A 15,707-nucleotide genomic window follows, 5' to 3' on the forward strand; every position below is an offset into this window, starting at 1 on the left:
GCGACTATTTGCATAAACCGGGGAGTCAAGGTACCTCACTTACAGTATAGAACATTGTGTCCCAAAACAGCCTCAAACCAACAGTCTCTTGTCACCAGAAAGCATAATTAATAATCTCAGTAGGCTGAGACACATATATGGGGAAATCATACATGTGCACCGCCTTCAAACAAGTGATATAGGATAGCAAAGTTTGCTGCATAACATACTTATGACACTGATACAATACATTAATTCCAATTAAAAAACAATCCCCTTGTAAGAGTGAGTAATGGACGGACAGAATGTGGCATTGCAGAAAGAAATGAAACTGCGAAAAGTGGAAAAATGTTTGAGTTATTACTCAGAGCATAGTGTACAAAGCAAAGAAATGTCAGGAGTTCTGGTCTATTTTTTTTTTTTTACTGCTGAGATACACCTCTCAAGTAGTGCTGACAACCAATCAATCAATGTCACTCACTGGTAGAGCCACTGATGGAACATCTCCCTGTTAAACAAGCAGCCAGATCATGAGAAGGGTTCAGTAACTCCCTTCCATATAAGACAAGTTACCTACTACAACACAGTCTGCTCTATGGAGGGAAGAATTTCTACTCACACTTTGGAAAACTGCAAGCCAGGAGTAACGGACAATAACATCTAAGATCTGTAGAACATTAATTCCTAGCATGCTATAATCCTGATAAGGCACAGTAATGACTTTCCTCTAATATAGATTCAAAGAAAAAACACTTGAGAAATACAATGAGGTTTTCAAACAAAGCCTTGAAGACATGGATCTTTCTTTCAATCTTGTACACGTAAAATGAAAATATATTAATACAAACAGCTTACACAATTTTTAACTTTTAATTATATACTCTGTGCTGTATATTAGAATGTGATAATACTACAATGAATTTGGAGAGTTAGTATTGCTGGGGAGGAAAACCATGCCTATCACCTTGATTTTTTTTTATTTGCTGTTAACTGGAAAGGTAAACTGGTCCTTCCAGTGACCTTGCAGCAAAATGTTTTTTTTTTCTTTTGGATACTGCATGTCCCTCCATGTGCATGTGTGTGTGTGCTTCTAGGTGGTGAAATTTCCTCCTAAATACCCAAGACATGCTGTTGGTAAATTCATGATTAAATTGTCCACAGGTGCCTATGTAGTGTGTGTGTGTGTGTGTGTGTGTGTGTGTTACAGAAGAAAGGCTGAGCAATCTACTTCCATTCCCTACTTACCAAGAATACTCTGTGTATGGCAGTGACTGTTCATGGGGTTACTACAAGATTTACCTGAGGGCAAACAGTATCAGACTTAATATACACATGGGTTTATGTATATATATATATATATATATATATATATATATATATATATATATATATATATATGTATATATATATATGTGTATATATATATATGTATATATATATATATATATATATATATATATATATGTGTGTGTGTGTGTGTGTGTGTGTGTAGATATAAATATATATGACACATTAAAATAGTTATACATATATAAATATTTACATATACATATTTACATATATATATATATATATATATATATATATATATATATATATACAGAAATAGATACATTGCTAGTTGTATACAGACACACATACTATATAGATATAGATATGTAGCCTCTCAAACAGCAACATCCTGATAGAAAATCAAGGAGGTTGCAGAGCGAAAACAAACACGAACATGAAGAGGACAAAAAACACCAGAAATCCCTCTGAAATCAGAAGTGAACCTTGGATCTTGAAGCTGCAAGGTATGATATTCCCACTTGGCCATGAGGCTGGATTACTGCCTTTGCCTTGGTTATGTTACTTAAATAATTTGAAATAACATTTGTCCAAGTGTGTGGTGTATATTCTGAAAATACTTTGGAAGGCAGCTATGTCGTAACTTACATTGTTTGCTGAATCCTGTCTCCTGATGGGAAGCCAAGGAGAAGCAGGAAGCAATATCAAACATATTGAATTAATTTATTTTTGCTAAAGAAGGACAGTTGTTGCTGTGTCTTTTGTCTTTTCCCAGTTAGGGGTCGCCACAGCGGAACACCGGTCCTCAAATGATTGGCAGTAGATTTTTACGTGCCGAGTTGCCGGCCCTGACAGACAACCTTCAACGAAGGTATGCCCATTCATGCATGTCTCCACACAGAAGACGCTCTTTATAATTATTACCAAACCACAGTCTCGGTATGGTGATATCAAGGAAAAAAAAGGAGGCTGATTGATAAAACACTTCTGTGGCTGTCATTATTCAGTAATTTTGTGTACCATCTCCTTAAGTTCAAATGCCAGCACACAAGGAGCTTAGTAAGCTAATCAGAAACAATTAAATATAAAAGGAGTCAGTAGGCTTTCTGAATAATGACTTGGATCAGCATGAACTCTTGAAGAGATTAAAGTTCAGATCATGTCTCTCTGCAAATGGCTCAAAGGGTCTGCAACAATGCTGATATTCTAAATGGGTAGAGCATCTGGGGGTGCAAGGCTATGTTGGAACAAAGGTTGAATGTGTGCCATCTTTAAAAGAAATGAACAGAACTAACACATAGGAGTACACAAGGCTAACAGTGCCATAAACAAAGTAAGTGCATATGTAATTAAGTACATAAGCAAACAACTTAAAATAAAAAGGAAAGAATACAGGAAAATGAAAGCGACCATGATCAGAAGAATAGAAGGTGGACACACTATGCAAGTGCAGATAGCTGAGATGATACGGAGTTATCCTGGGCAAAGAGAACACTGCACACAAAAAGTGGGTTAGAGTTATTTTATTTTTGTCTGAGGTGACATCGGGCAATATATTGGTCATTCGGCTTTTCCCGGTTAGGGGTCACCACAGCGGAACTCCGGTCCGCTAATGATTGGCAGTAGATTTTCATGAACGCCGAGGTGCCAGCTCAACGTCCAACCTTCAGTGAAGGCACGTCCATTTACGCATGTCTTTTGAATGCCCACCCAACAGTGGGGAGGACATGCAGACTCCACACAGAAGGCACTCCCTGCACTCCAACCGAAAATCAAGCGGGAGAACCTCTTGCTGTGAGGCAACAACGCTACCAGTATGATTGTACATTTTCAGATACCTGATGATTAAAACAATATTACAGTATCTGAGTCTGGTGGGCAATGAAATAGGTGCAGATTTATCTAAGAAGCCATAAAAATGCATACAAGTGCACCTCCAATGGGGAGACAATGATAGGTCATTTGTCAGCACTATTTATATTATCAAAGAAAGACAAATTCCAAAAGGGCAGAAGAAAATAGATAAATATTAAATAAGGAGACAAACATAGCATGGGAAGACAAGGGTGGAGTCTGTACAGAAATAATGCAATATATTTTTCTACATGGAAGGCTACAGATGAAGAGATCACTATTCTTCCCGATCATGTGAAATTCAAGATTTAATGTGGCAGATATAAGATGGTTCCATCTGGGGGAGGAGTTTATTAAATGCTATCTGATATTATCTGTTGTTGTTTACTTACAGAACTCAAAGTAAAATGGGCAATACAAGTCTAGACACTGATTACAGGTTACCCTAAGAAACAAATACAAATTTATATCTATTTTACTTTATCATCCATCTTGTACATGGGAGATTATAAAAACAAGTAATAAAAGTGTAAACAGGGTCAAACACTTGGACAACTACTTTTGGTGTGTGCAGAAATGAAATATTCCAAATTAAGGACAATGAAAATTTTCCTTATCGTATAAAGTGAGAGACAATGACATACAATGTATGGTTTCACTACTGGCACTGAATTTAGAAAAGTGAAACTAAACATACAGAAATCACCTATTCTTGTAACTTAATAAAGCAATGCATCATTAATGTCATCTACTAACAAAATAACAGTAAAAGTGATTTAGAATAAGCACACATATCCTATCAGAGAAGAAACAGTCTGCTTTCAAAATTAATAAAACAGTACCATTATGGGCAGTAACTATGAATCCTGGAATGCCTACATGACAAAGGCAGTTCACGTAGATGCAATGACTCAAAATTAATCAGTCAGGCACATAAATGATATGACAGATGAAGACAGGTAACACACAGTGACATTAAGTGTGCAGATGTATTTAAACATTTTTTTTTATTGCTGTTTCGTAATCAGTTTAGTGGGCTGGTTATATGGTCCTTTTCAGCCGTGAAACAGACTTGAAAGGTGCAATATAAAAGAGAAACTTACAAAGTAACAATCTGATTTATATTAAATCAATGTAAATATTGCTGTTATGTATATAGGTAACATTCAGCAAGAATATTTGCCACATAAATAAAGTTAAATTAACATGCGAGTACAGCCCATTATCAGAAAGTATACACGTCTGAATCCACTACATCAATATTTTTTTCAGTTTAGCCTCAAAGTCGCAGTGTTTGCTGTGACCTTAGTTAAATTGGAAATTATTCAACATGCTGAAAGAATGTTGCCACAAATCAGCCTCTACCAATTATTATATTGAGCATGGAGTCTACTCAAATATTTCTATCAAAGCACAGTGATACTTCCTGTGTGTTGTAATGCTCAAAACTAAAGTCTCTTGAGAGATTTGTTTAGCAAGTACAGTTGATGACTTTCAATGTGCAGACTAAATGATGATGAAATATTAATAACCAGTAGGACAACGTGAGAGTAATGACACATACCTCTGTTATTTGCTTTCTTTCTAAAGCCTCTGTTTAAGAAATCTGAGGTTTGGGATGAATGAGAAACCCTCTAAGCTATGAAGAACCATACATGAACTGGCTTATAGATAGTTAATGCTTGATTATGGAAGTTACAAACAAAACAGTGAGGGAAACATTTTCTCAGTTTTCTGTCTTTCAGTGGTATAAGATAAATATGACAAAGATAGCAGTGTTACCGGCAATGCATATAATATTTTAGCACATGACTGAACAGTTCCTATAAGAAGTCAGACCTACAGATCAACTACTTAGGGTTACAAATCCTTCAGAATAGTATAATAAGACTGTACTGTACATTAACAAGGCAGGCCAAGTGCACCTAGCTTCTGGTCACAACAGATAATATGAAATGAATATTTATATTGTCAACGGAGGGAAAATAACATATTCCCAAAGAACAGAAGAAGAAAGTACGAAAACTGTTTAGATTTGACAAAACAGTTGTGACATAAGGGCACATGAAATGAGATTAAGTCACCATTAGAAAAAGAACAAACAATGAAAATTAAGTAGTGGTAGCTATGAATGACCGAGATAATAAAATATCTCTCTACAACTGATTTAAAATTATTGCTTGGGAAAAAACATAGAAATAAAGTAGGTTAGTAGCCGAGATTCATAAGGATTTAGTAGAAATGCAAAGGTATGAAAGAGTGAACCTTCAATCAGAACAAGCTTGAAAGCTTCTGCATACTCCTTCTAGAACATGCTTGCAGTGAACATATACATATGGTTTCACTTTTTTTTTTAAGGCCAGAGATAGTCTGCAGAAAGAGTACAGAAAAAAATGCTGGATAGAATGTTGTCCTGGAGCGGGGACCTTCAGCAAAACAGGCATTTGCAGAACAAGCATTAAATGTTATTGAGAAAGTGCTGGTACACGTGTAGAATGTTCAATACTTATGCTATAACATTAAAAGGTCAGTCCTCACTTGGGTTCTAATCTAGACAAAGTATTATAGAGCTAAATTTTGTCCTATTAGCTGATTTAAAGAAAACTTCTGAAAAAAAATGTTGCATCGTCAAAACTCTAAGTAAACCAAACTTCATAACAAAATGCAGCCACAGCAAAATCTATTTATATATATTGGCATTTGTTTACTGGGAAAGTCTAACTAAACAGTGCACTTTTTCAGCAGAGGCCAGGAAGAAAAGTTCTGTTATACAAACATCACGAATATCATTTACTTTATTCATTATTTACAGTCAGTTTCATTTTAAAGCAACAGCACCATTAGTTAGACATCCTTGACATTGGTTACGTCAGAGTCTCTTAAAAATATCAGTTACATGGGATGCATATGAATGCATTTTTTTAAATACAGGAAGGTAAATGCACTGCAATATCATCAGGGTGCACAGATTATCAGGTTTTATGAAAGGATACTTGATACCATAAAGACTTGTTCAAAATCTAGGATATAGAAAGATAAAATAAAGAGTCAGAGCAGCCGAAAAGGAAGGAAGGGAGGAGACACAAGATAAAGGAGATGAGGCGATAGAGGAGGATTATAGTTGTGAAAACAGAGCATGATGTTTTAGATAGCAGAGAAGGGTGGCATTAATTCATAAAGCTATATTACCTATATTATATATTATTATACATCATTTTATATATATATTATCATTTTAACCAGGTGTGTGCAGTTGCAAAAACAATGCAAATGACTCAGCCATTTGAAAGCTTCTTCTATGCCCAGTGCAATATAAAGGAAGGTATAGCAAAGATTCTGACTACTTTTATATGCCTGACCATAATGTACTAATAAGGAATAATATCAATGCACAATATAATACATCACCAACATAAGAGCTCTCTGTTAAACTGCAATTGTAGTTTATGTTAAAGGAGATGTTTGGCTCAATAACACACATTTTAAATACAACATATTTTGTGTTTTCTTTCTTTACAGTATTTATATGTAAGAAGCTAATTTTCCATTTCAAGGTTACACTGCCATGATATAACCAAGGTCTGGGTAGACTGCCAGCCCTTCAGTGAAAACAAAGCACACTCTGGCTCTTTCCATGCTGAATGGTTTCACTACCATCCAGCATAGTATTTAAGACAAGTGAGGGTATGCACTTTATGCAAAGAACATCTGGGTGGGGTGACAGGTAAATGAGTACTGAGAAGAATGCCTGCCTTTGATAACAAAAGGCACAGGTTTGGATTTCTCAACCATGTCTTCTAGTGCTTTGATAAGGGCTCTCTGGCACGGCGCATCTGGAGTCTATTTGGCATTTGAGATTCACAAACGGATGCTGTCCCTGAATCCAAGCACAGGTCTACAAATGTTCTCAGCTATGCAAAGATTCATTAAATCCATAATCATAGTCCTGCAAAATGAGATTAGCTTTTTTTTTGAAAAACTTCGTAGCTTGGAGTTTTTGTCAAAATCTATTTTCTTCCCAGAAAGGTAGGATTTATAGGAGCCTCTGCTTTGAGACAGCAGAAAACATCTCAAAACAATTGCTTTTTCCTAGGGCAATCCCACCCACCGATGGTAGATATTTGAGTTTTAATCATCATATCCTTCAAAAAGGCATGCTAATACAAAATTTTTTATTCTAGCAACTTTCTAAGTTTATGAGAACAATTTTACAATTTTGTCTCAATTTCTGGACCTTTGTGGCAATATTATTTCTGGCTTTGTTACATATTTTGACACTAAGAGGTTGAGAGGCATGATGAGAGGAAAGCTCCTACTCCTATAGATAGACAGATAAACAGATGTATCAAGTTCATGGTCACACAACCCCAGGGAAGGGAGTAACTCTCCAATCAGCACACAACAAATTGTAGAAATCATTTGGTCTTTTTTAACATAAGCAAGCAGTTTCCAAGATACTGAATCACGGGTGGATGGGGAAGCCTTCTAAGAAATAGGAGTAAGAATTAAGCTTTTGGGGGCACTAAATCATGAGAACATTGAATAAAAAAGTCAAAGGTGGAAGCACTGTATACTTCAGAATTACTATATCATACTGCCAGCCCTAATCATATAAAGTTGAAAGGCAACAGAGAAAATGCAAACTGTAGCTGCAAATTGAATCAAACAGGAGGCATCTACTAACAAATTTAGAAATATGTCAGGTGTTGGATCTGCAAAATTAACACTGGATGCTATCAGTACTATAATATAAGCTTTATGAGTAACGTAAGCACTATAACAGGATCACATTTTTTAATATGCATTTTATATAATTTGGTCACGGTTGACCACAGTACACACAGTAATCCACTGCAGGAGATATGGTTATATTTTGAAAACTGATGCGGATTTGAAAGGAGCCCACAAAACAATGAATGGATATCTTTTAATATAGCGGCATGAAAGAAAATGAATTTTTTGATACCCCAGAAATAAAAAAATAAAGAAAATAAAAGGGCAGCAAAAGAGTGGCACCTATTTCTGTCCCTAATGAACTTGATTAATAAAAGGATGGAAAAGCATTTGGGCCACTCTTCCATTTTAATTAGGAAGACTGTACACGTGGCAGGTATAACAGTTCCCTTTTCAAAAAGGCTGGGTTCAGATATCTGCCATCTTTTTTTATATGTGAGTTGGGAGTATACATATACATGTACTGTTCAAATGTAAAACAAACAGTACTAACATCTTCCCTTCTGTGATGATATTCCAGATGAATTAATGCCTGAAGGTCTTCATTTCATGCTTCATATTCTAAGTCCTACTTCATGAGGTCATTTTCTGGCCCAAACTTATATGTTGTATTGAGGAAATTATTCTGTCTGTAGAATGATGTTTTTAATCAAGTACAATGTTCCATCTAGTATGTACTCAGCTAAGCACTTACATCAGCTGGACTGATATCTCAGATTCCTCAAAGAAAATACAGGGTGTAATCAACATCTCCTCTGTGGGTAGACAAAGTCCTGTCCCTTTACTCACTTTCCTGAATCAACATGTCCTCTGTGGGTAGACAAAGTCCTATCCCTTTACTCACTTTTCTGCTGACTATTATAGGGTAACTTATGCCTAGCCTACAAGACACTCACAAATCCAGAGCTGACGGAGCTGCTACAAATTAGCAAGTCAAAGACCACAAAGGTCACCCAATCCATGGTCTAAACTTAGCAACTTAAACAAAACATGCAGGAGAAATAGATATGCATCTCAGAGACTGCCCTTTTTTGGAACATGCTTCCTATGCATGTTAAACAGAGCCCTTTCCTTGCCCTATTCAAATGTAATTTGTATCAATGGCTGGGGAAATGCAAATTTACACCTGGGTTAGTACCTATGTGCCTTATGGGCAGGGGCAATCTATAAGATGCTCAAGGCATAGGCACAAATCCAAGCCATCCTCTTCCCCCAGGGCCATATATTGGGTAAAATTGGCTTTTACTGGCTAAGCTCGTAAGAGCTCTTAAGCTGTTAACCTAGTAATCTCCTGTGAACCTTAGCGCACAACATTTCACTGGATCAAAACAAGGGACAGACACAGAAAATGTGTGGGAAATTTTGAAAGTACACCAGGTTGACCTCAAGGATGAAGATTAATTATTAATGACAAATTCAAACAAAAAAAAAAAAACATCTAGGATCAATTACAAATCTGAAGATTTATTAAGGGCATGGAGCATTGACTATAAAAGCAAATTTAAAGATTAGCTCTATAATAATGAATTACATGTTGCATACATTTATTAAGAAACGTAACTCAGTGAAACTTTCTGAAGGTAGAAATATAGAAACCTGGATTTTGTTAGATAGCCAAGTACGTCCTGACCCATATAGTATGCACATTTAACATAACTGCAATGCGTAATCTGAAAGTTGTGATTTTGAAAACATTTAAATGTAGTAAATGAGGTTTGGTAACAAGTCTGTTTGGCCAGGGACATCTTCACAGTGGGTTTAGATAAATATATTAGGAGCTAAGAGGGTGGGGGGAAAGGAAAAGATTAAATGGAAAGGAGGGATGACTGGGAGGAAATGAGGTAAAGGTGGGGGGGCTTAAGGGGCTTATTCAAGTGCAACTGGGTAAGGAGTCACATTCTGGCACGAACTTGCTAAGGCAAGAATTACGTCCATGATGACCTTGTAAGTATTCTGGGAGAACAGGTAGGCCTAGGGTTATTGTTTGGTGGCTGGTTGTAGGAGTCAGGTGGTGGGTATATGTGTGTGTGTGTGTGTATATATATATATATATATATATATATATATATATATATATATATATATATATATATATATGTATATACACACACACACACACACACACACACACACACACACACACACATATATATATATATATTTATTTATTTTTTTTTTGAGCCAATGTTGTGTCCAAAATGTAGTTGGTGGGTGGTTTTAGGTCATTTTGTTTATTCTGTTTTCACTGTGTCATGCTCTAATTTGGGTATTGTTGTTCCACGGCAGTTTTTTTTGTTCCTAGTGTTGATATGTCACAGTTACTGTTTGCTCACTGAGGCAAGTCTGCAGGGTAGGAAAATGTGTGTAGAGCGGGAGAGTTCCGGTATCCTTCTAAGTGCTGGATTTTGCTGTGGTATTCCTTTATCAGTGGTGGGATATGGGATGGTATCATTGGTGGATGCTCACATCCCTGTATCAAATCCAACCAGGTTGAGAAAAGCAATACGACAGACTTTAACGCTTGTGAAGACATGATAGAACACTTCAAGTACCCCCACATGCATACAACACAGTAAATCTCTTGTAATGTTACCATACCTATGACTGACCAAATTCTCTTAATGTTAATTTGAAAAGCCTTTGATGCATTTCACTTGGGAGTCATTGATGGTGGTGTAGATCATGGCAGCCATTCCCTGATATAATATCCTCAGCTGCAGCCTGCCATCTTGATAGTACAGTGAGCAATTAAACAGTAACTGTTAGAGAAGGGCAAAAAAACATCCACCTGGTCTATACACGCTATGCTATTAATATGTTACAGACTGTTTTGTGGGCTCTGAGAGGAGTGGAGTAATGACTCCACTCATGCATGATCTGCCACTAATGGACACTGAAGCATGGCTGCATTTTCAGCTGCACAGATTTCACAGAGGGACGTTTCCTGGCAAATCATTGAGAAATCCAGTGAGGGTGCAGTCATGCAATAGTGACACTAAAGTTCGAGCCGTGTACCCTTTAGAAAATTCATGCTAATGCAAACCCATTGTCCATCTACTTTCTAAGTTAGTAAGAGCCATATTTAAGGAAGTGTCCCTATTTTTGCACTTTGGTCACCCCACGGTCATGGCTTTGTCAAGATTGTTTGCTCTAACAGGTTGTAGGAACTGGTAAATTCAAAAAAAGAAATAAAAAAGGATTTTCTGGTAAATCACTGGCTGATTTGAATTGCTTTAATGTTGTAGTACAGAGGAACTTTTACAGAAGACATTTTAGGGATCAACCAGAATTCTCAGTGCTGTGTGCTGGTTTCAAGTCCTATTGTGTTGAAGTATGTTGGGAACTGGTATCTGGGACAGTTGAGATGTATGTGTTGTTTTTTTACATAACCAGCTCTTTCATGGAGAGTAAAATACCTTTTCAAGTACCTGGACTCATGTTGTTTACCATATGCCTGCCATAATATCCTCGACATTGATAGAAGAGTGTATTTATTGGTTTGTTGAATGTGCCAATTACTTTTCTTCTCCTTTCATTGCTGTCTGTGTCAAATGTTAGATTTCCAGGTGGGATATGCACTTTTAGGTACAGGCCAACTGACTCCGTCCTACAGAAAATAACTATTTATTAAGCTAGCTGGGGGATACATCAAAGTCTGGCCATCCAGAAATTTTAGATTAGGAACCCCCTCTGTTAGGCAGCTGTTACCGTGTGGTTTTACAAGTTACCACTTTTACAAAAAGGCAGTATGGGATCTGCATCAAAGTCAGAGTGCAATGGGTGTTCTGGAGTGGCCACAGAGTCATGGCATACCTCTCAACTGTACAGATGTTAGTGGAATTGCCAGATCTTGGCCTCTCTATTTACTTAGTATTTATTTTCCATAATGTTGTGGTTATGGTGTATTAGGGGAATTCCAAAGACTGACATTAGAAGACAATAGCAGACATTTGAGCTGCTACTAAGAAGCAGGAATGTATGTGCAGGGGCATGGGTAGATGCCCCCCATCCAGGAATAACATCATCTGCATTTTGGGCATACATAGTAATTGCTATTTAATTTTAGTCACATTACAGCATTGTCCTTAATGTCTACCAAAACAATTTGTTTGGGAGAAAGGCTGGTGAATTACACTTAATAAATGACAGTAATTTATAGCTGTAGACTTCGCTTCCGGAAACATGTATTATTTCACATTCCTTTATTCTGCCTATTTCAGCTTAATACCAGGTGTGTATGGTCATGTTCGGATTTGTTTCTGGTTTGTTGTCTTTGTCTCTGATGCACTGAGAGATTTATATACAGAATTGACAGAAAATTACGTGAGAAGAATGTTGGCTGTGAAGGTGTCTATGCAGTGGGCCGCATCTTACGTAGTTATATAGAACCCTATTAACAATGTTAACCAGCAGGGTCAGAGGAGGAATTTGTACACACCATAAAGCCTACTTAAAATAAAATAAAAAGCATAACAATATTTTGTCATACAAGAGTGTTTATTTTTTTTTGGGATGGGGCAAGTAGTAATAGGCCCTTGGATGTGGCAAAGGAAGGTGGATTTATTGAGGGTGTTCTTTTCTTGTAGAGATAGTGGTGCTACACTGGGTGTTTCAGATGCTGGAGTGCTACGCAATGGGGTCACAGATGGTGTCAATGAAAACTTCGTATCAACTGATGGGATGAAAGAAGTGATCTCATTAGGTGAAAGATATTGTGGCAAGGGGGCTTTTGATTGCTGGAGCAGTACAGTATCAGGTCACTGGTACTGTTACAATTTTACCTACTCAGTTCAGTGTGTAAGAGTTTGTGTGGTATGGGAGTACTATGGGGATTAATAAGTATGAGATACGTCAGGGGCTCAGTGAAGCAGGCGTTTAGCGATGACTGACTGGTTAGGATTGCCCCGAGGCCAGTGAGGGGGGTCATTTGACCTTTTGCTTTTACTGGGAAGAGGGGTTTGGAATGGGGGAGTATAGGGATATGCAAATTCATTGATGTGGAGGGATTCAGAATGGGGGAGTACAGGGATATGTGAGAATTCACTGATGTGGAGGGGTTCCACTGATATGGGGAAGAGGGGTTTTGTAATGGGGAATACCAGGATATGTGGACTCACTGAGTCCCTGGGGTTAGGCTGATGGCTTTAGGAACTTTAAACAGTAAGCAAGGTTTAAGGCTTTAATTATTGGCTTACTGCTTACATGTGAGGGGACATCAGGGTGTTAAGTTTTCTTAGGCAGTTTGGTCACAGTAGGAGACGGCCTTGCTCTTAACATTGGAGTAGGTTTCATACCAGTCTGAAATGTAGGGGTAGGTATTCAGCGATACAAGTGACAAATGGGGAAGATATTTGAGTTTACAGCATCCTGAATGGTGTAGGTTAATTTGTTACATGGATAATATGAAGGAATTTTCTTAAGGATTTTCTATTGAATCAAGGAGTGTTGGGACATTATGTAGGATTATCTGTTTCATATAAAGGGAAGTAGTGATTGGAGCTATGGTGGATTAGGAATGTGGAGGGGTAGGTTATTTAGTTTGTTTGTTATTCCTTTCCTTGGATTAATAGGAGGTTGGAGGTTATATGCATCACTTTCAGAGAAGGAGAGCTTGATGGGTATTGCAGATATGTGAGTGTCAGGGATAGGTAGGCCATACGGGCTCCAGTGGCTAGACTGAGTTTATAAGGGTTAAGCAGGGCATGGTTTTTGATTTTCTAGTAGATGTTTAGGGTTTTTTTCGTTATTGGATGTAAAGATGGTACATTGAAAGGAAAGCTTTAAAGGGGTACTCCAAGGGCAGGCAATGGAATAAAGATGGTGTTGAGTTTCGGTAGCTGCATTGTATTGGTCAGGGGGATTTGTATTAGTTTGAAACTGTGGCAGGAGGATTGGCTCAGGGCATACCATTGGGGGTACTAGTTTGTAGCTTGTCTGTCAAAAGGGGTAGGATGACTGGGGGTGGGATGGGGGACTTTCAAGACGGTTTTAATTTAGCAGGAGAAGTTGGGGAAATAGTGTCCATTTTCACTTGGTTAAGATGACAGTGGTATGGTTTGCTGATGCAGTTGGCCAAGGCATGTTAGGCTGGATTAGATGCTTATGGCAGGATTCTCAGGTGGCCTTTAGAAGTAAAGCATAAGGAAGGGTGTTGTTAGCTTGGTCATATTGTGGTGCAGCCACCAGGGGTTAGGAGATCAGTGGGGCTGATTGTTGAGTTATTTGGTTCAGGCTTGGCAACAAGTTGGGACATTTCAGTTGGTCAAGGAGCTTTTAGCTGGAATTACTTCACTTCCATGAGTGACGGGGTTAGGGTAATTTACTAAATTTTGGGCAGTGCCTTACTGCTCATTGATATACTGATATCATTAACAGGGCGGTCTTGGTTGCCAAATGCTTTCTTGCCTTAATAGTGGGCTTGATGTCAGGATTATTGGTGATGATCCATTAGAAATGAAATATCATTCTGGTCATTAGTATATCCATTGGGAGGAAAAAAGGGATGCAATTAGACATATTTTGTTTTGGTGGTATACTACTCTGGTGTGGTTTCACCTGGCATGCATAGTGTTTTAGTGGTGCATTCGGCAGATAATGACCTACTAAACATTGTGAAGTTACCATTAGTGGCTAGGTAAGTGGGTTTAGGTAATATACAGAAGTTATGCTAGATTATGAGGTTATGGTTGGCCACTTTAACATTGTAGAGGGATGGGGGGTTCATTTTATTTGATTAGGCAGTTGGCTATTTTGGCTATTTATGAGTTAAGACTTTGAGAGGTGGTGACAGATCTAGTTCAGTTAGAGAGAATGCTGTACATGGAATGATGTTCTTAATGCCTTTTAATGAGCTGTTAGTTTGGAAGTTTGGTAGGAGGGCAGGGGTACAGCCTGGTCAGGCTGGTGGGTGGAGAAGAGGGACAAGTGTGCCCTCTTCTGCTCCCCCTCTGGTTTTGGATGTTCATTTCAATGAGTTGGGAAAGAAGAGTGAGTATTAGGAGGTGGCTTGATAAATAAACAAGTGAAGGTAAGGATGCTCCTTATTTGGTTGGATGTCAATTCAATAAGTGGTTAATGAAGTCAGTGATGGGACGCTGCTTCATAAGTAAGCAAGTGGAAGTATGGGTGCTGCTTACTGGGTCAGGATGAACAAGGTCACGCTGTCCTGATTAACATTACATGGATGGTTGAATTGTGGAGCTATGGATGCTACTTACTGGTCAGAATGAGCAAGGTCACGCTGTCCTGATTAACATTACATGGATGTTGATGCTGAAATCAGCTATACAATGCTTCAGTTGTAGTCAATAAATATTGGATATTGAAGTTATGTTTATGGAAGTTTAATAAAGGTCATCAAACAACATTCGGTGTGATGTGTTTATTGAAGGGACTGGGACAATGTATATATAAATGCAATGCTAAAGCAGCGTTCTACACATTATATTTTGCAAAATAAAAATTGTTTTAACTAAATTAAAACTGTCATGGAAGATCTTCTTTGATTTAAATGCTGTGCCCAAACAGTATAGCTTCTTGGCCATGTCCATTAAAGATACACCAAGTATGAAACACCAAAACTGCTGGTATGCCAACCAAAAGGGTAGAAAAAAGGAGCTTTGTCCCCAGGCCTCGCCTGCAAATAGGCTCCGTCCTAGTCAGACTTTCCAGTCAACAAATGTTAAGTAAATAAATATAAAATTCCAGAAATGCTCCTCAGTTTTGTTGCATATAACATTCCCTATATCATATCAGTAAAATTAATGTTCTGATGCATCCTGAATGTTAGTAGTCTATATCTGTAGTTCTAATCATTTTTTTCTGAATGTGGATCAGTGTGTTACTCTTAA

The 15,707-nt window shown here is 37.7% G+C and overlaps 1 protein-coding gene across 1 annotated transcript in view; it reads right to left on the reverse strand.

Annotated features, from left to right (window-relative positions):
• Positions 1-442: 442 nt before the first annotated feature.
• LOC122810502 (SH3 and multiple ankyrin repeat domains protein 1-like) overlaps positions 443-15,707 on the reverse strand; it is a 4,213,494-nt gene continuing 4,198,229 nt past the window's right edge. Inside the window, exons 18-19 of the mRNA XM_044082083.1 lie at positions 599-706; positions 443-487 (exon numbers count right to left, since the gene is read on the reverse strand). Of these exons, the coding sequence (XP_043938018.1) occupies positions 443-487; positions 599-706 (153 nt within the window). The remainder of the gene's footprint in view (positions 488-598; positions 707-15,707) is intronic.

Source organism: Protopterus annectens, chromosome 9.part0 (genome assembly GCF_019279795.1).
Source record: "Protopterus annectens isolate FY-2018-M chromosome 9.part0, PAN1.0, whole genome shotgun sequence".
NCBI lineage: Eukaryota > Metazoa > Chordata > Ceratodontiformes > Protopteridae > Protopterus > Protopterus annectens.